The sequence below is a fragment of the Myodes glareolus genome, chromosome 6, assembly GCF_982192425.1.
Source record: "Myodes glareolus chromosome 6, mMyoGla1.1, whole genome shotgun sequence".
Lineage (NCBI taxonomy): Eukaryota > Metazoa > Chordata > Mammalia > Rodentia > Cricetidae > Myodes > Myodes glareolus.
Window position 1 is genome coordinate 24,271,475 of NC_142031.1, and position 23,852 is coordinate 24,295,326.

Sequence of the window (23,852 nt, forward strand, 5' to 3'; positions counted from 1 at the left end):
GCCTGCAGACGTTTTGTGACTTTGTCCATTCTGCAGAAGAAATTGGCAAGGAGCTCAGTTTTGTCCCTCCCTCCAAATTGTAATGCCATAGACAGTGGCAGTGAGGCTGGAGTGAGTTAACGTGTTCCGGGTGACCCAGAGTGTTTAGGGATAACGCCAACATGATGCTCTCAGTCTTGCTAATTGGTCCATTTGTGTTAGACATCTGTCGTCAGCCATTGTGTTCTCATGGCACCTGGGTGACTGAATGCTGTGGGCTGTGAGGAATGCCGTGTGGGAAGCAGGGACTGAAGAGGAAGCAGGAGGAATGAGGGATTGAAGAAGACACGGGCAGAGTCGCTGTTCTGTGTGTTCTGAGGGCAATAGAGGAGGGAGTGGGCGTGGGCTAGAGCTATGATGGTTACTGGTTTGGAGGTGGTACCCAAATGTGTGGAGACGTATAAAGGAGGCATAGGGGAGCCATCAGGATGAGAGTGAAAGTTTTGTAGGCATGTGGAGAGGAATTGAAGGACAGGCAGCACAACATTATCAGTGTTTGGAAAAGACCAGCGGGTAAAGAATCGTCCCAACACCAAAGGAGGACTTGGCCACTGGGAGGGTGTCAGAAAGCACTGAGAAGTTTTGATGCAAAGAGATGGGAAGTTTTGATGCAGAGATGGGAGAGACGGGTTGGGAGGTTGGGAACTGGATAAATCCAATGGGCTGTGAAGGAGGGAACCCAGAGGGACGACCCTATTGAGGAGGAGGGTGGAGAGACAGGGTCTGGGGGAGCCATCCTTGGCCATCTCTTTCCTCCCGAAGGAGTCACCTGACCTGCTGAAGCAGGGAGGAGGGTGGGATAGTGAGTGTACAGGTGGGGAAGCCCAGAGCAGTGAAGCTTCAGAACCAACGTCTCATGAGACCAGAATAGCACAGTACTAGGATATAACGCTATCTGCATATCTCATAGTTCTCAGTGGCCTGACAAAGTCAGACCTGACAGGGTAGGCCTGTTGGAAGGGGACAGTCATATTGAGGAATGGAACCCATGGCCAGAGCTGCATGCAAATGGTTGAGTGTGGCAAGGGGGTGCAGACTGGGCACACGGGAAGGCTGATGTGCTTAGGGGAAGAGAGAAATCAGACTTCTCTTGGCTTTCAGAATATTTGGACTATTTGTCCACATCTGGATCGGGTGGCCACCTGTGCCCGCAGTCCATGCTCCACTCTCAGAGAGAATTTCCCAGTGTGCCATGGCAGCTTGTGTTTTAGGTCAGATCATTTCAGTCATGATCTTCTGGCGTGGTGGAAATATCTATCCAGCCCCTTTCATAGTAAACAGAAGCCCAGTTCTATGTGGTCCTGAACATTCTGATGGCCTTGGTATTTGTGTGTGTGTGGCCCTTTCATTTTCATAGTGGGAAGTTGGCTAATTGGAGGCAATGACAACGTCTTTGTGCTCCTTGTCATTCTGCAAGGCTGCAGCTGGCCAATGCCAGGCACTTGACGATTGTTGTGGAGGAAACTGGATTAATTTGTGTGATGACTGCTAGGGTTCCAACCAAAGAAATGTCAGAATAACCATGAGTTTTGGAAAAATACTTGTTTAAATATACTTAACCCTCCAAGTAATTCAGCAAAATCTATTGCCCATCCTCCTTGTGCCAGACTCACCGGGGGAAGCAAAGAGACCTCACCTGTGTTTCTAACCACAGGAGCTTATGGTCACATGCCCGGACATCTATGCACAAGTCACAGTAGCCCCATTTCCACAGACCAGTGAGCAGAGAGGAAGAAGAACACACACAGTGAGGATGTTGTCTCTCTACCCAAGAGCAAGAAGGCCCAGCAGAGATGATGCTATTGGAAAAGTCCCAGGAGAGACTAATAGAACCCCAGGAGGTAGGGAAGGGAGCAGACATGGGAGGGAGAAGAATGTTCGAGAACATAGAAACTGGCGAGCACTGTTTTGGGAGCATTGGAGTGAGGCGCCTTTGAAGACAGGTTAGTCACGTGAGAAGGGCAAGTGGATGTCAGGCCAGCACCCAAATACATTAAAGGAACATCTGGGCAGATTTGGGATCATAGACGATACCCTCAACCCCAGAACTAGATACCATGAGGTATCTGAGATACCACGAGAACCATCAGGCACTGAGGCCAACTGAAATGAGCTGCCGTGGCAACCGAGGATGAGGTGTATGACCTTAGAAGCAGGGCAGCGGTGCTCAAACAGCATTTTGAAAATGCCAGATACTGGAGTAGAGGATTCGGGAGTCCGATACTGTTCTTCGTAGGTTAAATCTGTATTAGTTAGTGTCTGGAGAGAGGAGAACAGCCAGAGAGTCAGGGATCCAGAGAACCAGGAGACTTTGCGAAGGGCCAGCTTGTAGGACAGAGCCCAGGTTCAGACAGAACTGAAGCCATTGCCCTCTGAACCTAAAGGGAAGAAGCCTTGGAGCTCATGGGGAGAGCAGGTGGGCAGTGGCTCTTTTCATTTAGATATAATCTTGTCAGGCTCAGGGGTGAGGAAATTATGGAGCTGGGTGCTAACAGAGCCAAGGTGGAGCTGGCCCACGCTTGCTTTGCTGGAGGCTGTGTAATTTGGAAAAATATTTTTGCAAAGCAATCTGCATACCATCGGGACAAACCACTTGACCCTAGAGCTGAACATGCAGAAAGTTGCCCCATGAAAATAGTTGAACAGCGTGAAATATCTGTGCTCATCTATCCAAACACTAATTAATTAATTCAACAATAACCAAATATTATGCCTCCGTGTGTGGACATTCCGGTGAACCTGTTCACTGTAGCTGTGCTTTTGAAAGTAAAGCAAACAATCTGTATTCTAAAAGAGGCCGTAATGACTTAACTCAGTAAAAGATAACAGAGTGATAGCCTCTTTCCTTCAGTGCCCTGGGTCACCAGAATTCAGTCCTTGGTTTTTCCACGTCACCTTTAAAGACTTTAGGACAATATTATTAACCAAGACCTGAGAACGAATTGTTTGAATTTCCCAGGACTGTACATTTGGGACTGTTTCTGTCTCTCTCCATTTTGACCTCCCATTTTTTCTTTTTTCTTTTCTTTTCTTTTCTTTTTTTTTAAAGTATTTAAGATAATACTAAACTTCTGCTGAGCACCGTGTGCCAGGGAACTGGTCAGGTCCTCTGCTTACTACTGTGGCTCATTCATTTCATCTTGACAGCAGCTCTGAGGTGACTAGCGCTGTCATAACCACTTCACTGTCAACTGCACCGAGCCTTGGAGGCACTGGCAAGCTTGCCAGATCAGTAGCCGGGGCTGGGCACAGTCAGAAGGCAAGCCTGGTGCCGAGGCCCTGGGCTGCCGTGGGCTGTCTGTCCTAATGTAATGGAAACAAGATGCTTCCTCAGTGAGAAACACACTTAGAGATGCAGGAGAGCTCTTTAGTGGTGTTTGGCTGTCTGGGGCTAATGGCCAGCTAAGAGGCCACTCCCTGGTATGAGATTTCATTAGCAGACGTGCACCTGAGTGAGGCTTATGCATTTTACATGCACCACCATCCTTCCAGCTCTCTCAGGTCCCGGCCCCAGGTTACACTCCAAGTATCACAAACAGAGTCAGGAGACTGCAAGTCTGCCTGCTTAGGCAGAAAGAAGATTTACACAGCAACTATGTTACATATTGCCAGAAGTATTTTAAGCCTACCACTGTTGTTCTCTTTCAAATAGTTGTTAGCCAGTGTCATCTTGCCCACATGGCAGGATCGTGTCTTTCCTGATAAGAGCACAGGGAATTATATGGCAGGACAGGAGTTAGTGATGGTTGTACCTCTGAGCTGCCACCTTGAGCTGCCCCTTAAAGGTATGTCTTTATTATGGGAATGGAGTATGTCTTAGTCACTGTTCTATTGCTGTGAAGAGACATCATGAACGTGGCAACTCTTATAAAAGAAAGCCTTTAATTGGGGCTTGCTTACAGTTTCAGAAGTTTAGTCCATTATCATCGTGATGGGGAATGGGGCAGTGTACAGGAAGACATGGTGCTGGAGAGGTAGCTGAGAGCTCTACATCTGGATCTGCGGGCAGCAGGGAGAGCAAGTGATCCACTGGGCCTGGCTTGGGCTTTTGAAACCTCAAAGCCCACCCCCAACAAGGCCACACCTCCTAATGTTTCAGATAGTGCCACTCTCTGGTGACCAAACATTCAAATCGATGAGCCTATGAGGATCATTCTCTTTCAAAGCCCTAAAGAGCCTAATGACTGGTCAATCTCAGTAAATAAACATTTATATCTTAGCACCTTATATTTCTCTAATCTCTAACAGGCTGATTAGCATACTACCTATTTGGAGGGGTATTTTAGAGGCAGTGTTCCTATATCTAAATTTTACTTGTGTGACTAATGTCTCCTAAATCAATCTATTAGTAAGTCCTCTATAATACCAATCCTCTATATCAATAATACTCCCCCCAAGAGCCATAAACTGTCTAGGAAAACCTCCAGTGACAGATATAAAAATCTCCTTTTGAGCTGTTGGCCAGGGCAGTGAAAGAGACTCCCCAAAAATAGGCTATTGCCGCTGTCCTTAGTTTCCTCCCAGAAGTTGAATGTGAAACCCTCTTGCTAAAGACACCACACAATGCTAGACATAAGACCGACTTGGAAACTCTCCCCAGAGGAATAGCTCTCTTCATAGCCAAAGGTGTTATGCAACCTGCCAAAGGAGAAAAGTGATCAATAGCCCTGCCCAACTGTAAAGCCACAACAATGAACAGGATGACAAGATATCCCCCGAGGGTGTAATAATGGCACTTATGTTTTGGGAGCAACCAACAGCTGTCTAATTGGATTGAAGACCTGCTCAATAGAAAGGAATTGATGCCTGATACTATAAAGCTAACAGCTACTCATGGCTGGTGAAGTATTGGACCCTAGAGGAAAACCTATTACAGTCACTTTCTTAAACCAGTGTAATTCCTATCAGCATTCTATTTTTTCTTTCTTTTCTTTTTTTTTTAGTTTTTCAAGACAGGGTTTCTCTGTGCAACAGCCCTAGTTGTCCTGGAAGTAGCTCTTGTAGCCCAAGGCTGGCCTTGAACTCACAGATATCCACCTACCTCTGCCTCCCAAGCGCTGGAATTAAAGGCGTGCGCCACCACTGCCTGGCTTCCTAACTGCATTCTTAGCACTTACCTTTATACCCACAGATGAATGTTATTCTTACCCCCATCAGAGAGCTTCTTTTTGCTGGAGTGGAAGATCATTACAAAAGTTCCAAAATCATATCTGATCCAAAATTCAGAGAACAACTGACTGTGTAGTACCCAACCCCATTAATACATCGAAAACACAACCATGAGAGAGGGGCCGAAACACTGTAAGAACTGGAGCTCTGGACCTCTGCTGGGAGTGTGTGTCTGCTGTATAGGACAGGGAGTATGTACCCATAACAGAGCTCAAAAAAATGGCTGAAGAAGTATGACCTGAGCAATGACAATACCAGTTGACATGCCAGTGCTGAGGGAAGAGACCTCACAAGACTCTCGATGCAGAGTTAACCAATCAATGGCTGCAGAGAGAGGGAGAATCAATCTTCTACAGGGACAACCCCCCGGTAGATCAGACAATCCCAGCGGTCAGTCCTAAACAAATACACAGAGCAACACGAAATGGATTTAGCTGTGTGTGTGTGTGTGTGTGTGTGTGTGTGTGTGTGTGTCTGAGTGTGTGTGTCTGAGTGTGTGTGTACTCGTGCATGTGCAACTGCATAGAAAACAATAATCAAAGCAGAAGAGCTGGTGAATTTGAGAGAGTGATAGGGCACATGGGAAGAGTTGGAGGTGGTAGAGCAAGGGATGGGAATGATGTAAGTGCTAAATTCATGTATGAAATTTTCAAAAGTATTAAACTAATAATAGATAATATTTTGAAAGAAAAAGGGGACTAGAGAGGTACTTTAGTGGTTAAGAACACTGAGTACTCTTCCAGAGGAGTTAGTTTTAATTTGTTTCCCAGTGCCAACATGGCAGCTCACAAACATTTGTAACTCAGGCCCCAGGGCAAGCCGATGTTCTCATCTCGCCTCCAAGGGCACTCATGCGTGTGGTACATAGACATACAAGCAGGCAAAGCACACATATGTGTGAAATGATAAAACTATTGATATTATTTTAAAAAGAGAAGAAATATGCACAGTCCCTGACCACCATTGACTCAGAGAAGGTCAGAATAACTCAGGGGCCCCACATTTCTTCTTCCCAGTGGTGTTCGGCCAGCGCCTGGAGGAGACTGTGGCCTATGAGCAGAAGTTTGGCCCTCAGCTGGTGCCCATCCTGGTGGAGAAGTGCGCAGAGTTCATCCTGGAGCATGGTGTGAGTGAAGAGGGCATTTTCCGCCTGCCTGGGCAGGACAACTTAGTGAAGCAGCTGAGAGATGCATTTGATGCAGGGGAGCGACCTTCTTTTGACAGGTATGCTGCCCTCCTTACCTGAACTGTCCTGTCTGCCTGTGCCCTGTCCAACTGACCAGGCAGAGAGGATCTAGGGGAGCCAGGGAGCCTTCACAGGCTTCAGAGGCCCAGAACACAATAGGAAGAAGGCTTTGCTTGCTCTGCTCATCACAGTTAGGAGAGTGTGCAGACGATTATATGACACAGTATGATCTGGGCAGATTCAGGTGATGCTGAGGGAATGAGGGAAGGGGAGCTGATGCAGAGCATGGGGGAAAGCTGAGGCTCAGCCTAGGAACACGCCCAGCGTCCTCGTCAGGCAGAGGAGAAGCATGAAGAGCAGAGTTATCTGCATAAACACATCTGTGACGATTAGCACATCTGTGACCGCAGGCACCAGAAGTCTGCTCCAGCATTCTAGATGTGGATGGAATTAGTAATTCTCCTAAGTCTGCAGGTCCACAGTACTGTGTGATTCTGAACTCAGCTCTGAGCCATCTGACTGGAGCACACACCATCTTAGCTGCCTGGTGTTCGTTCTTACCCTCCTCAAAGGGTCCTAGCCCTGTATGAGGCACATCTGATGTGGTGAAAATTCCTGCAGTCAGTTCCTCTCACTCTCCAGGAACCCAACAAGGATGTCCTTCTCTACCACGCTCAGCTGCTCCAGCTGCACCACACACTGAGTGCTCAACCAGTACAGCCCCATCATGCATTGCATTCTCAGCTGGTCCAGCCCTATATCCACACTGCATGATCAGCTGGTTCAGCCCCATCATATACTGTGTGCTTAGCTGCTCCAGTCTCACATCCACCCTGCATTCTTAGCTGGTCCAGCCCCACCTTCACACTGTATGCTCTGTTGACTACAGTACCTGATTGCCTGCATGCACTTGTCCTGCTGGCTTAAGACCAACCACTCTTACCAAGTTAGCAGCCCAGCAAACAAGCTTTGGTACAATGGGCCTGAACACTACCCAGTTCACAAATGTCGAAATCCCCTAGAGTTTTTTAGGTCAGAGGGGAAGTTCTGAAGGCCTGAGTCATTCCTATGTAGGCATCTCCTTGCTCTTCCTCTTCGGCCCCATTCTGTTCACCAATGCAGCCGTTTTCCCTCTGAAGCATCTCTAAGGTCCATCAGTTTCTCTCCATGCCCACTCTGGCATAGTCTTTGTTTGGCCCACCTATGGCTATCTCTTCTGCCCTTAGTATGTCATAGGCTAATTTACCTATGTAGTTTAGGCAAACAGCGATAAACCTGAAACTATACCAAGTTATGGGCCCGTTCAACAGCACAGCACAGTTACAGTCCATAAGCAGGAACCTATTCCAGTATAGTCACTGTCACTATATTTGGGTTGCTTCTTAATTTTTAAATTATGTTTGAGTTGGTCAAGAGATGTAGGTGGATTATTGCTCAAAGAGTAAAGTCAGGATGACAAAGGATAGAGGGTAGAGTGGGATTTGCTAAATAACTGCCTCGTATGTCTGTTTGAATTCTGCCAGGTTGGTGACAGGGAGGTAGCATTGTAGTCTTTGATTTCCATGAAATTTGGGAGCTTAGGAGGAGGAGGAAAGCTACCCCCACATACACACATATACATACACATATGCACAACCACACACATACACACACATATACACATAAACACAATTGCACACACATATACATACATACACATAGATACACACATGGACACATATAGACACACATATACACATATATACAATTACACACACAATCACACATATACACAATCAGAGAAAGAGAGGGAGGATGAAAAGTCCTCTTAGAGTCAGCTCCTGGGTCCATGTGCCCCTTGAGGGGACAAACCTTATTTGGAGAAGAATGTAGGATTCTTCTGTTCTTGTCATTTAACTAATCTCCAATGCATTTAGGACCAAGGCTAGGAGTGTGTCCCAGAACCTATAGGTGACCATGTAGGCATTTGCCATAGGCATAGCTGCGGTGTGAGCTACATCTCTCCTATAGTTACAGTTTTTCTAAACCCTGACCATAATATTTATCAATCAATGAGTTACAAGAGTTGGAAGGTCAAGAGGGCCCTTCCTAGCATCTCTAACACAGGGCCAGTGGCTGGACACTGGGTCTTCCACAGGTCATACAGTTGGTACTGTTAAATGATCTGCTATTTTTTTTCACCTGAACAAAGAAGCATGGATCTCATGGTTGGTGAGATTCTAGCACAGGTGTACGTGGTTCTCACAAAACAGAGAAAAGCAAATATGAAAGCCACCACAGGGCAGGTGGCTCAGTGGCTAAGGAGCTCTCCACACAAGAGAACATGAGAGTGGGAGTGCTGTGGGAAGTCTTTCCATATGCTGTCAATATGTGTTGCTCTCATTGGTTGATAAATAAAGCTGCTTCAGCCTATGGCAAAGCAGGATAGAGCTGGGTGAAAAATCCAAGCAGAGATACAGGAGAAGGGTGGAGTCTGGGAGATGCCAGCCAACCAGTCACTGAGGAAACAAGTCATGTAAAAAATAAGGTAATAAGCCATGAACCACATGACAGAGAATAGATTTTAAAATTTGGGTTAATTTAAATGTAAGAGCTAGCTAATAATGAGCCTGAACTATTGGCCAAGCATCTTCAAGTAATATTAAGCCTCTAAATGGTTATTCAGTAAATGGTAGTTGAGAAAGAAACCTCTGATTACATGGGATTCAGATCCCTTGCAATGAATGGAAGGAACTTAGTGACCTGTCTATAATCCCAGCTCCCCAGAGGCCAGGACAGGAGATCCCCTGAGCTATCTGGATACCTAGATTGCCCAAATCTTCAAGCTTTTGTGCTCAAGGAAAGACCCCGCCTCAACACATAGGGTAGGAAGACATCAAGGAAGGCACCCATGTCAACATCTGTCTTCCACAGAAACATGCACTCACATATATGTGTACCCACACATATGGGAACATGCATAAATACACACATCACACACACATACACATGCAGAAAATGATTTTAAAAATCTCTTTGTCAGTTTTTACTGGGCTTGACTACCTTTTGGTCACAACCCTCATGTCCTTCCCATCCCTGTGCTCTCTGTGAAAATGGACAGGTGTGCTTCATGGCACATATGCGGGCTCAAAGGCAACCTGGCAAGGCCACCAAAGGAGGATCAGAGCTCAGACCCATCAAAAAAAGTCACTTCAGGCTGATCCTTTGGTTTGGAGGGACAGCCAACTCAAGAGAAATGATCCTGGAGAATTAGACTGCAAGGGTGACCCCCGAGTCAGCACCGACACAGTGGAGGTGACATTTTGCCCCCCAGTGGAGGTGACATTATGCCCCCCAGTGGAGGTGACATTATGCCCCCAATACACAGAATGTGTTAGTGCCAAAAGCGATAAGTAGAGAAAACAGAATTCAGAGAAAGGAAGCCTGACATAGTCTGGTAAACTGGATAAGGCCTCTATAAAATAATGTTGAGGATGAGACCCAACAAACCGAAATAAGAAGCTGGCCAGGCTAACCTCAGGCTATCAGCATCAACTTTGTCAAAATTAATTGGACTTTCTTGATGTTTCTAAGAATATAATATAATATGATATGATATAATATAATCTTTGAATTACCCCTATTGTATCTGTGGCTATATCACCTTTCTATTTCTTCTTACTTTTTTCCCCCCGAGACAGAGTTTCTCTGTGTATCCCTGGCTACCCAGCAACTCGCTCTATAGACCAGGTTCGTTCTATAGACCAGACTGACCTCAAATTCACAGAGTTGTCTGCCTCTGCCTCCCTAGTGTTGGACTCAGATGTGTATCCACGGTCCTCCCTGTCTGTTTATAACTGGTTATCTTTGCCGTCTTGGTTTCTTGTGATAAAATTGCCTGTTTTAAGCTGAAATTTCTCTCTAAGGGTCTGGTTCTCATCCTTATCACTGATACCATTTTTTTCTCACTGAAATTCTTCTCCTCTCCGTTTATTCTATGGGTGTGTTTCGTATGTTGGGGCCATACCGTCAGTGAACAGGATGGAGAGGACGGGAACTGGGTTGGGGAAGGCAGTGGCTATCTGAAGTCAGGAGCGGAAGGAGAGGGGCTGGAAGGGATTCATTTGAGATGACGGCTGGGACATGGAGCTTCATTGTGCATGGGGTAGAGGAGAGGACATAGACCAGCAGGGCCCTGGGTGTGGTAAAGACCCTGGGTCAGGTGTAACACAGGGACATTTGGGAGCATCCTCCTTTAGACTGCCAGCCCGTGATGCTTCTGCTACTTTCGTGGGCTCTTCTGTCTCTGTTTTCACCAAGAGTGCTTTCCCTAGGTGTCTTTTATTCAAGGGTGTTTTCAGACAGTGACTCTATAGGGTAGGATGCTTTGACTATCCATGTTAGGGGAACATCCCTGGCCCACATTTCCTATCTTGGAGCGCAGATTGTATCCTATGCAGCTTGTTCTCCCCTTCAGAGGTAGCAAGTTCACATGCTTCAGAGGCAGGGGGTGGGGGGAATAGATTGAGGGGGTAGGAATGGGGTGTGGTATGGTATGGGTGGTGCAGAAGTCAAAGCCAGAAATTGGTAACTAAGAACAGAATCCAAAACAAAATAAACACACAGACACACACACAGACACACACACACACACACACACACACACACACACACACACACTCGGTATTCTTGTTTACATTGTCTCAAATGCCTCAGTGACAGGCCACAACAGTACTGCCCACGTAGCTTCGGAGTAGAGCAACCTATACCACCTGGCTTTATGAAGATCACCGCTTGGTTTTCATACAGTGACTAAATTCCCTAATGACGCATTTCTCAGAACACACCCCTTATTAAGTAACACATCGTAATGTGGTAGACTCGGATTTAGTTTCTCTTTTAACAGACTAAATGCAACCACTGCAATTCAGGGGCCAGCAGACTTCCGAGGCCGGGCCGCAGGCTGCATTCTTGGGCTCTTCGGGGCTTTGTCACTGTCAGGAAGCAACGGCAGTTTGTCAGTGAACAAGGGGGGCTGGGTTCCTCTAAAGCCTGGTTTATTGATGCTGTAACTACGAGAGCATATACTTTCCCATGCCATGAGACAGACGCTTTCGGCTTTCTTTTCTCCAAGCTCTTAAAAAAGTGCTGCGACCTGATGAACTAGGTATTCCTGCAGGGTTACTACTTAAATCATAAAGGGAATGAGAAAAGGAAGCCCAAGATAAAAATAAGCTTTCTCATTGGTTATGACTGAATTAACTATTGATGAATCATATGGCTGGACCCCAATGCTGCTTTGAGTACTCTGGGAATAAACCGGAACAACGGACCAAGGATATAAACAAGTTTACACGTGCAAAACATGAGAGACTCCATAGACATCATTAACCGTGATGTATTAAGTGGTCTGAAGAAATAAGAAAGTGGAAAAAGATCAAAATAGTTACAGAGCATTTAATGAAAAAGTGACCTTCATGTTAGCAGCTGTATGGAAGCAGGAAGTGGCTGCGTTGCTCTGGGCGCTGGTGTCTGGGTCTGGGACTTTCCCAGACGCTGGTCCTTTGTAACACGTCCCTCTGTAGTCCACGCTTTGACCCAGTGGCCCGTCCCGATAAGTGAGAGGCCTCTGGGTTCTGTGCTCTAAGTGCAGCCGGTTTTCTTTCAGGGACACAGATGTGCACACGGTGGCCTCTCTATTGAAGCTCTACCTCCGAGACCTCCCGGAGCCTGTGGTTCCCTGGAGCCAGTATGAAGGGTTCCTGCTCTGTGGACAACTCATGAATGCGGATGAGGCAAAGGTTGGTGTCTCTCTTGCTGACTGTCCTTCTGTTTCTGAACAGGGTTCTAGCAGGTGGGAATGAGTCATGGGGCCCATGCCCCTTTGTAGGAGACTCTGTCAGACTGGTGCTTCAGAAACACTGCCGGGCCAATGGTACCATTCCCATTGGCAAAACAGCAAGAAGACCGGGATTTAACCTTCGCTCTTTCATCTGGCAAATTATGCACTGTATGAGTTACTACCTCCCTGCTGTGACAAAATACCAGATGAAAGCCACGTAAGGAAGGAAGGGTTTATTTGGCTCGGTTTCAAGATATGGTGTATGGTGGCAGAGAAGCCGTGGCAGCAGGGGCATAGGCAGCTGTCACACCGTACCCACAGGTAGGAAGCAGGGAGAGATAAGCACCCGTCCTCAGCTGGCTTACTTTTACCACAACATCAGACTCACAGTCAGGGTGGGCCTTCCCACCTCCGTGAAAGCTCTCTGGACACACTGTTGCACATGTCCTCAGAAACCTGCCTCCATTGGTCGTCCTAAATCCAGTCATGTTGATAACTAAGAATAGCCACCTCATACATAGACTCTGAGGCTCAGTATATTTACTTAACCCAAGAGGATTTTTGTGGTGATGTAATATTATCACTGTCTCATGTGCTAACTTATGGTTAACTTATGTGGTATCATGTCCATGAAATACAGGTAGTATACCAGAAGAGCCACATTCTTAATTGTATTTACATTGAATGGCTACATGTGGCGATTATTGGCACATATGTCGGGCAGTACACACTTAGACAATGCCCTTGTCTGATTGGCCTGGCATTGTTCAGAGGATCAAGGCATGTGAAACTAACTAGTAACAAAGATTTTTTTGGGTTGAGCAGTTCTCTATTCTTTAGTATTTGTGATATAGTCTGAGTCTCAGGACTTCCAGGCCAGTGAGAAAATAGCTTTCAGACTCCCCAGGGTGGACTGCTAGTAGGGAACCACGGTTATGGGGCTCCATGGTTATGGGGAGTCACAGTTATGGGGAGCCACGGGTATGGGGAGCTATGGTTATAGGGGTCCACAGGTGTGGGAAGCTACAGTTTATGGGGATCCATGGTTATGGGAAGCCATGGTTATGGGAAGCCATGGTTATGTATGGGGAACCACAGTTATGGGGAGCCACAGTTAAGGGGAGTCATAGTTATGAAGATCCTGGCACAGGTAATTCATTCTTACAGGTGCTCAAAGTCAGGACTGGGTGGGCTACATTATTTCAAATAGACTTTTTAAATGCATGGTAGAAAAAAATACAGCAGTTGGGAATGTAGCTCAGTTGGCAGAGTGGGTGCCTAGCATATGTAGGGCCCTGGCTTGATCCTCAGCATGGCACAGACTGAGTGTGGTGGCTCACACGTGTAATCTCAGCTCTCCTGTAGGCAGGAGGATCAGAAGCTCAAGGTCATCATTGGCTACACGGGAAGTTCAAGACCAGTCTGGGCTTCAGTTCACACTTCATGAATCCTCAGAACTTTGATCTCAAAGGATTTTAACTCTTAGACCTGTGGGAACAGGAGTGACAACCAACGTGTTTTCCCTACACAGATGCCCCTATGCTCATTGCTGACAGACAGGCAGCAGGCTTGCTTACTAGTGTCCAACTCTCTTCCCAGGCTCAGCAGGAGCTGGTGAAGCAGCTTTCCATCCTGCCCCGTGACAACTACAGTCTCCTGAGCTACATCTGCAGGTGAGCCTCCCGGTGTGGAGCCCCAGCCGCCAGCCACATCAGGAAGAAGCCCTGGGGAGAAGAGGAAGCCGTTTCTAAGATCCCAGATTCTGGTCTGGAATTGTAGAAGGTCAATTTCATTCACGTAGCTCTGAGGGGGTGTTCTTGCACACACTCCTCGGGGATCCTTAAGAACCTGCTCACAGAATGAGCATATTCCATCCTTCAGAATGAGCATATTCCCAGAGCGTGCACGAGAACCTGGAATCATGTTGTCCCCAAAACTAGCACTCTGGAAGCATTCACTCTAGACCACCGTTTGTATTTTCCTGCAGTCCTTTCTGAGGACCTACTGTGTGAGTCCTCGGGGCAACACCTTGCAGGTGGACCAGCCCAGGCCTGGTGTGCTGAGAATCTTCACCCCATACACACCTCCATGTTGTCTTTTATTTTTCAAAAATACTGTGATGTAATTTCCAAATTATAAAGATGATTCTCACTTAATCTGGACACCACAAAGATACAAGAACTGTAAATAAGGACCAAAGCTAGATGCGACCCTCATCTAGTGACGTCTCCTCTTGAGTACTTTCTCTTCCCATGAATCGTCGTTTACATAAGCATAACTACAGGGGGCTGCTTTACAACCCAACTGAAAAGCATGTCCTTTATCAAGAAACAAATTATCCCATAATATGTCATTTTTCATCATGTGAGCACACCATTTTTTTTTATTTCTCAAATTTGGAGTTTTATGGCATTCCACTCTACCTACTTTGAAATGTTTTTTTTTTTTTAAGTACCCAAAATTCCTTTACTTATGTGCTTAGTCATTTTTGTTTTTCGAGCAAGTCTGAGGACTTCAGGCTTCTGATGGGTGGAAGTGTAGCGGAACTTCCTTGTTAGCCCCCAAGCACCTGCTGAGAGTGAGAGACCTCCATTCTCCCATCAGAGGATGCGAGTCAGGAGGCCCTGGGGTTGTCCTGCCATCTCTAAGACCTCACTGACACATCTTTCCTCTCTGGAGACATGGGTGGGGTGGGTACTGAGAAGCAAATGGTAAAGGCAAAAGACTGAAGCTGTTGGGCACCCATCTGAGTCCCAAACAATCCCTGCTGAGAGATTCTCCACCTCCAGCCCACCCTTCCCCTAGCTCCTCATCCCTCCTTGGTCTGTGAAGTTCCACATTCTAGTTAAACTCTTGCAGGCAGAGCCCATTCACTCCATTCCGGAAACAGGGGAAAGAGCTAGAATTCAACCAGTGTGCCCGTGGGTCCGGGGATTGCTCTCTCCTGGCCGCTTCCCATCATCTGAAATGAGGTTTCCTGGTTGCCCACAGATTCCTGCACGAAATCCAGCTGAACTGTGCCGTCAACAAGATGAGTGTGGACAACCTGGCCACTGTGATTGGAGTGAACCTCATCAGGTCGAAGGTCGAAGACCCAGCTGTGATCATGAGAGGTACACAGGCCGATCCTGCAAGGGAGAGGTGCCCAGGAGGTGAAGCGAGAACACTGTCCCCAGCGTCTGTGTCTCGCTTGCAGCTCACAGAGCTTGCCCGTGTGCCATCTCTCCTGGCTGGTATTAGCAGCCTCGTGAGTAGTGCAGGAATTACGTCTCCTGCTCAGTGGTCCCAGAGCACAGTAGTCTAACTGCAGACTAGTTAACTAGTGTTTCCCCAGTCTCTTGTATGACTTTAAAATACCATTAGCCAAGAGGAGCCAACGTGGTTTTGTTTTATGAACCGGTTCACAAGAAGGCTGCTGTAAAGCTAGGCTGAAAAGCTTTCTAAGATTGCGTCTTGGCTTGATAAGCAAAAGCCCTGACCTGGAGGGCTCATGTCTGCCATATGTGTGGCAAGGAAGTGTTCCTGACACCCATTTGCTTGGGGTGCAATAAGATGACAGACATCACATTGAAGACCACAGCAGGAGAAAAAGATGCCTTTTTTCTTGACTATTATTGTTACTTACTGCCTGATAAAATCTGATTCAGGGCAATATAGGTGGGTCATGTCCTCAACAGCTCTTTGTTCACCCCATCCCATTTATATATTTTTATTTTAGTACATCCTCTCACCAAAATATTCTACTCCAAATAATTAAGAAGGGTTCCCTGAAGTACAAATGAGGCCTGTGGTAACATCCTCTCGGAGGGTGGCAACCCTCGAGTGCTGCCAGGCTCCTGGCCCATGGACCAGCACTCCAAATCTCTTCTTCCCTTCAGGGACTCCCCAGATCCAAAGAGTGATGACCATGATGATCAGAGACCATGAAGTCCTCTTCCCCAAGTCCAAGGACGCACCGCTGTCACCCCCTGTCCAGAAGAATGATGCCAAGAAGGCTCCAGTGCCCCGGAGCTCTGTGGGATGGGACGCCACAGAAGACCCGCCCCTCTCCAGGACAGACAGCTGCAATAGCACAGTAAGATGCCTGCTGCCCCAGCAGATTCTTCCTTTAGTCTGGTCGTTCTGAGGCAGTGACGAGTGACGCTGGGCTGCGGGCAGAGACATAGACAGACATGTGCGGCACAGACCCCTCAGAATACACTGGGAAAGCTTGGGGCTAGTGACATGTGTGAGGATTGCCTATAGGCTGGGTTTTGGGGCCTTGTCGCCAAGGCAAAATCCCAGGGAAGTTCAACAGAAAAAAAAAAATGAATGCAGCGTTGCACGTGTAAGAGCTGCTGAGCATTCCAAGGGGAAGCTGGGAGGGGATGGCTGTGCTGATGATCTGAGCCTGACTCCTTCCTCAGAGCCGGGGACGTGTTCGTGCAGCCAGCCCCATTCCCTGATAAGCTCCTCGGCAGTGTCAGACCCTCGCTTGGAGAGAAGGCTCAGCGCTCACGTTCTCAGAGCTACCGAACTCTGGAGTCTCCAAAATACAGACGATTAGAGGGTGAAAGTTGACCAAGGCCAAATGTTTTCATGAGTTTATAGGGACAGATTTTTTTTTTTAAAAAATAGACATTTTATAGCAGCTTGTTTTTTTTTAATAAGTGGCCAGGTTAAAAAAAATTAAATTTTTAGTTGACCAAGAAAGTTACCTATGATGTTAAAGATGAGAGAAAAAAAAAAGCAACAAATTGCTATGATTGGAGTATTTTGTTTGTTTATTTATTTATTTATTTTTGGTTTGTTTGTTTGGTTTGCTTTTTTGGTTTTCTGTTGTTTTGTGGGGGGGGGGGTGGGCTTGGGGTATGGAATTTGTATGGCTGCATTAACTTACTAACTCTCTAAAACTAATTACAATGTAAAGTCAGGCAACTTTGTTAACAAATCATCCACAGTCCTTGAAAGCCATGGTTCTGTTCCTTTGCTAGTGGCCCTGAAATGACAGGACAACCACTGTGCTGAGAAAGTCAATGAGTCGGTTCCAGAGTGCACACCCCTGGAGGCTATGATGTCAGAGTCCACGCCCCTGGAGGCTGTAATGTCAGAGTCCACGCCCTCAGCAATGAGTCAGTTCCAGACTGCACACCCCTGGAGGCTGTGATGTCAGAGTCCACACCCTGGAGGCTGTGATGTCAGAGTCCATGCCCCTGGCGGCTGTGATGTCAGAGTCCATGCCCCTGGAGGCTGTGATTTCAGAGTGCACACCCCGGAGGTTGTGATGTCAGAGTTCACACCCTGGATACTGTGATGTCAGAGTCCACACCCCTGAAGGCTGTGATGTCAGAGTCCACGCCCCTGGAGGCTGTGATTTCAGAGTGCATGCCCCCTGGAGGCTGTGATGTCAGAGTCCACACCCTGGAGGCTGTGATGTCAGAGTCTACGCCCCTGGAGGCTGTCAGAGTCCTGTACACTATTTATTTTCCATGCTCGTTTATTGTGGTTGGGGATCTAAGGCAAGAAAGGTTGATAAAGGGGCAACACTAGCATCCCCTCGAGCAGCATGTCATGTCTGAAGTCCTATTCCCACTGTAAGACCACATGCTTGTACCGAAGCAGGGGATTGGCAGGAAAGTACCACAGCAGCCCCGACTTTCCCATCTTATGTGGGACTCATTTTTTTTCCCTTTTCTTTTCAATTTGATTTTACATACAACTACATGGTTCAAGAAACCTAGTCCTAATAAGTTATCAATTGAGAAGCCCTGCACCATGTTGGCTCTTACATGATCGCTGTGAGAAAAGACCTGGCAAAAGCCGCTTAGGAAAGCAGAGGTTTCTTAAGCTTGTAGTTGGAGCTTACAGTCCACGGAGGCAGAGAAGCCATGGCAGCAAGGGCTTGGGGTAGCTGGTCACAGTGTAGCCACAGTCCGGGAGCAGAGAGATGAGCCCAGCTCCCATTCTCCTTTTCCTTCAGTCCAGGACACAAAGGCCTGTGATGGCTCCGCCCCCAGGTAGGGTGGGTCTTCCCACCTCCTTTAACTGACTCTTCCTCGCAGGCATGCTCAGGGGATCATCTCCATGGCGAGTCTAGATTCTGGCACGTTGCCAGTGTTGACCGTCACATGTCCCTTTTCTAGCCTTCCCTTTCCTGCTGTGCTCATTGGCCAGTCACCCTTCAGTTGTCCCTATATACCTGTTTATATAGCTACCAACGCGACCTCAGTTTTGGCAACTATATGGTGTTCCATTCATTTACTGCGCTGTGTTCCCCTCCTCGGGTTTGGGATGAACAGGTCAGTTTGGCACCACACAGGGCTTCCATAAACCATCCTGCCCACACTTTGATGTGTGCTCAGGCAGATACAATTATGGGGTGAATTCTCAGAAATGGGATTAGTGGGCAAGAAGGTAAATAGATTTGAATATGTAATTTTCATAAATGTTATTGGCATCTGTGCCATTGCTTTCACAGCAAGGCCTGAAAAGACCCATGTTTCACGGAGTTGTGCCATCAGGCTTGGGGGTGACTCCATCTCATAAAAAACTGATAATTTAGTCATTTTAACTGGTCACCTGGCTGAGATCTACTGATTTTAAAAAGAGGCTAAATATCTTTTTTAAAGTGTCAGGGTCAGTTTGCTTTTTCTCCTCTGTGAACTATTTTGGGATTTTGCTCTTTAAATATGTATTTATTTTGTATGTGTGTACATGAGCCTGCTGAGTACCTGTGCACTACACACAAGCAGGAGCCTGCAGAGGCCAGAAGGGGGCATCAGAGCCCTGGGGACTGGAGTCAGAGGTGGTTATGAGCTGCTGTGTGGGTGCTGGGAACTGAAGCTGGGGCCTCTTCAAGAGTAGGTGCTTCTAAGCTCTGAGCAACCTCTCCAGCACAAACTTGCTCTTCTTCAAGTTCTTTGTCCGTTTCTTCTTGGTCATTGATATTTTCCTTCTCAGCCAGTACCACAGGGGGGTTGCCCTTCACTGTCTGTGACATGTGACAGAGCCATTGCCAGCTTGCTGTTTGGCTTCTCACTTAGTGGGTGGTAGCATGTTTGCTTTGCTTTCTTCTTCATCTTGGAGATCGTGGAAGCACACTCAGTGGACTTTACTGAACTTCACTAGGGGTCTTGGGCTTTGAGTCACAACTGACAAAACCGCCTAAGTTCATGAAAGGATCCTAGCTTAGGATGTTCACACTGATTGAGCAAATGATGTTAGTTCACACTCCCTCTCTAGAGTTTGAACGGGTCCCTGAACTGTCATACCACTGAGGTGGCCCACTAAGGGTGTCACAGGTGCAAATCAGGATGAACTTCTCAGGACTTCCTTATCTTGGGGACAAGGCACACAGAAAGGAATAAAAAAACCTTATATAATATCCATGACTATTTTTTTCCAGGCAAGTAGTCCTGATGTTACCAGCCCCACAGGACCACAGCCAGGTGACCAGAATCATGAGGACAGTGGGAAAGGTCCCAAGGAAAACCCGGGAGACTGGAAGGTGCAATCTCGTAAAAGGACTCAAACGCTCCCCAACCGGAAGTGTTTCCTGACGTCAGCGTTCCAAGGAACCACTAGCAGCAAACTGGAAATCTTTAAAAACGAGTTCTGGTCTCCATCTTCAGAGGCCAAGAAAGGGGAAGGGCACAGGAGAACTTTGTCTCAAGATTTGCGCCACCTTTCCAATGACCAGCGGACTTCTACCTATGACAATGTCCCAGCCCCACTAGGGTCCCCAGGGAGCCCAGCAGGCACACTCTCTCCCACTGCCTGTGACCCCAAGAGAGATGCTCCAGTCAGCACAGACTCTGAAATGGAGTGTGGAAGCAAGAACTCTGGAGAGGACGACCTTGACTCTTTGCAGAGGACAGTCCAGCACCTACAAAAGGAAATAGAGACCCAGAAACGCGCATACGAGGAACAGATCAAAACGTAAGTCCTGTGCAGAGGGCCGCGGAGCGCACCTGGCTCCTGTGTTTAGGAGGAAGTGTATATTGTCTCCACCTTCTAAAATGTTACACCTTAAAGTATTTCAGGGGACAGGACAACCTATAGCATCCAAACCTAACAAAGGAGAGGACACACGGAGAGAGATTAGGTGGGAAAGTCCTGCCCTGCTGAACAGATCCTTGGAAACTTAAGAATGAAGCCCAAGTAGCCTTAAGGGTAAATACGCTTAGCTGAGTTGAGGGAGACCTTCACAATGCTCTGTCTTAATGGATGTGTTCAGGGCTCACTGTCTAGTATTGGAAAGCAATTGCTGTGCTCTTCCCTGGGGAGGACTATTTCTCCACTCCCAGGTTTCCTTAGCTGCCTGTTGTTCTTTGTGTAGGGTTGAAGCCTGTGAGCCTTTCCCCATTCACTTTGGCTTGCCTTTGTTTGGGCAGTCATGTTGGTGAGGCTTTATGGAATTAGCTTCAAAGTGGTTGGAGACACAACCTCTCAGCAGACTTCCTGATCTTCTGGCTCTTTTGGCTCGTACAGATGGATCCATTGGAAGCAGAATCCACAACCAGTGCATTTTGATTGGCTGTGGATTCTGTAATCCACAAAGAGGAGTTTCCTTGATGAGTGGCAGAGACTACACCTACCTGTGGGTGTAAGGGCATGTTAGATGGCTGTTAGGGATCATGCTAGTTTGGTTAAGTGATGGCTATGGGTTCTACTCCAAGATCCGCAACTTTGCTAGTCCTGAGTAGTAGGCTGGGTCTGGGAACCCGGTATGGTTTCCCTCTTATTGAATAGACTTTAAGGATATTAGCTACTGGTTATACCAATGTGTGTGCCACTATTGCTCCCGTAGGGTTAGACCATGCTGGTCATTGTGGTTCTTTCCCCATTCTTCTCCCTTAGCAAATTCTTTCTCAGAGAGGTAACTTTAGTCCTACTTGACCCACAAAAATACTTGTCATAATGACAATAGTGGACTTCCATATTTATGGATACTTCTTTATTAATATTTAGGTACCAGGAAGAAAGACTATTGTGAGTCTCTATCCATTGCTCTATATGGAGGGACGGCTTTCAAACAAAACATATGTCCTTTGTCTGATAACTTAAAATCAACCGTTTGTAGACTTCTGTGATACCTTATGTGGTAGCAAATCAGCCCCAGAAAAGGCTCTCATTGTGGCCCTAGCCCAAATGCCACTGAAGAGCAGGAAAAAGACTGACGACCATAGAAATATCTGCTCCTCCCAAATACAGAAGTCTCTGAGGCATCTGTTAGCCCAGCCATGGCAGAGGCAGGAGAATTAGCGGCTTGGCAGTGCCTCCTGGTTGAATTGCATGAGAAGCACCCCATTTGTCAGAAGAATCAGGAGCCCCAGAAGTTTCAAAGCATTCTTGAAGGCCATACAGCTGATTGTTGTGGGGCCGGGCTTGAACCTTGACCCCAGGTCAGGCTGGCTCTTAAGTCCTTGTTGTTTCTGCTCTGCAGTCAGTGGTCAAGATCCAGCACAGCATCTCCCGTGTGTTCTCTTCAGGCCAGAAGGGGATGGGAAGCTGGGAAAGAGGACTGAATGTTGTAACGGGAGGGTCTAAAGGAGTGAGAAAGATTGCTGTAGGAAGAGAAAGACAAACGGGCAGACAAGACTCTGTGGGGAGTGGTCCACATAGAACCAGCCACGTTGGCTCTTGAATACAGAACCCGAGGCATGGCCTCCGATGGCCGCTTGTGTCTGCAGGTGAGCACAGGCAGGCCTGCTTAGGGAAGACAGGGAATGGCACTCGTGGGATGAGCTTGGGAGGAGTGAGGCAGCACCCAGAGGAGGAAACTCAGAAGCAAATTTCCAATCACACAATCTGAAGTTCACCCACAGACCAGAAATTTCCTCCTTAGGCTTAAATAATGAACCATGTTCACTTGTTCTTAAGGTTTAGTTCTGCATAGCTTGGCAGGGCACCTGGGCTGTGTTAGAATTTGAGCCAGTAGCAATGCATGCCATGGGAATTCAGGAAGCCTATAGTTTATCCCCCACCCCCAGGGCAGGATTTAGAATTCCTGTGGGACCCCAGAACCCACGGTCCCCAAAATGTATTTCCCTTTGCTTTCCCAAATCTTGATCCCAGAGCGGGGGTCTTAGCTAGGAAGGGCTCTGGCCAGGCTGCCCACTGGAGCATGGTGAAGAGGCGGCAGAGATGCTGCAGATCTAGAATATTGAGCATTTATAGCTTTGGCTAACTAGTCACACACAGCTTCAAGGTGGGCACCCAGCTCTATTACACATGGTCCTTCTTTCAAATGTTTTGTCTGTTTAAACACAGGGCACAATCCATAAAGTGACATGAAACACAGTAACACAAGAGATGTCACCAGGGTTAAGTAAGGCCCTGAAGTGCCTAGAGAATTCAGGTTTCCTGTGAAGTCTTCTGTTGGGTGGAAGGACATACATCCACAGCAATGCCTGGAGTGGCATTCACCAGTTGGCATGTCGTATCTCAGAGAGACGAATGAACAAGAGGTTGTGAATGTGGGTGAAGGGCTGGGAAGGAAGGGTTTAGAGCTAATACTCTGGTCTTCTTCCTTGCAGCCTAGAGAAGGAAAACTACGATGTCTGGGCTAAGGTGGTGAGGCTCAACGAAGAGCTGGAGAGGGAGAGGAAGAAGTTTGCGGCCCTGGAAATCAGCCTTCGAAATGTGGAGCGCTCCCGGGAGGACGTCGAGAAGAGGAACAAGGTCTTGGAAGAAGAAGTCAAGGAGTTTGTAAAGTCAATGAAGAAGCCTGAGACGGAGACCAAGGCTTGAGGCTCCGAGGTGTGTGGCAGGGGTGGTCAACGCCACTCTCTTTCTCCTGCTTCTGATGACTGGAAAGCAGGATCACCTCCAAAGCTGGACAGGGTATCTGAGGAAAAGTGCTACAGTCCTCAGCCAATAAACAGAAGACGGGGGTGAGCGGGAACACACCAGGACACCTGTGACCATGTGCTGTACTCAAGGGACTGTTATTCCACTGTGGGAAGAGTGAATTGGAATCTTCCAGTGCGTGACTAGGTCCAAAGGAGACATTGAAGGTGTGTGGCATCCCAGGAGCCCAGCCCAGCACTAGGCCAAGGCCTCAGGACTTTGTTTTCCATGTGGTTGGACTTGCCTGGTCAGACGATGCTCGTCATTTCTAAGACATGCGCAGAACTTGATGGTTCGCTCTCGAGTGCTAACCCAGTGAGGACTCTTTGGGGAGGCTGGACTGTTGGTACCAGAATCAAAACAACGTAGGTGTATTTATGAAAACAAAATTGGTGGGAATTTTTATTCAAATAAAGAAAAAGGAAAACAATAATTGAACAAGTATTTTGACAATCTACCAGACACTTTTATAAGAATTAATAAGAGGGAGCTGGAGAGTTGGCTCAGTGGCTAAGAGCACCGGCTGCTCTTCCAGAGGACCCAGCATCCACACAGTCACGACCGTCTGTAACTCCAGTTCCAGGGATCTGTTCCCCTCTTCTGGCCTCTGAGGGCACCAGGCATGTACATGGTACATATACATACAGGCAAGCAGAACACCCACACACATTAAATAACTAAGTATAATAATAACAACAACAAAGAAAAATGAATTAGGAAAGGACACATCAGGCGAGTCTCACGGCACATGGTTGTGTAAGCGGGGCTTATGCTGGGTTACCCTCCGGGGCCCAAACTATGTCTGGA

General features: G+C 47.3%; 1 protein-coding gene across 3 annotated transcripts in view; it reads left to right on the forward strand.

Moving 5' to 3' along the window:
• Positions 1-23,478, forward strand: part of Arhgap25 (Rho GTPase activating protein 25) — a 76,369-nt gene extending 52,891 nt beyond the window's left edge. For all 3 annotated transcript variants that reach the window (XM_048416413.3, XM_048416412.3, XM_085690615.2), the window contains 7 exons: positions 6,225-6,432; positions 12,042-12,174; positions 13,815-13,888; positions 15,207-15,328; positions 16,094-16,290; positions 19,600-20,132; positions 22,733-23,478. In XM_048416413.3, the coding sequence (XP_048272370.3) occupies positions 6,225-6,432; positions 12,042-12,174; positions 13,815-13,888; positions 15,207-15,328; positions 16,094-16,290; positions 19,600-20,132; positions 22,733-22,946 (1,481 nt within the window). In that variant the 3' untranslated portion in view covers positions 22,947-23,478. The remainder of the gene's footprint in view (positions 1-6,224; positions 6,433-12,041; positions 12,175-13,814; positions 13,889-15,206; positions 15,329-16,093; positions 16,291-19,599; positions 20,133-22,732) is intronic.
• The last annotated feature ends 374 nt before the right edge of the window (positions 23,479-23,852 follow it).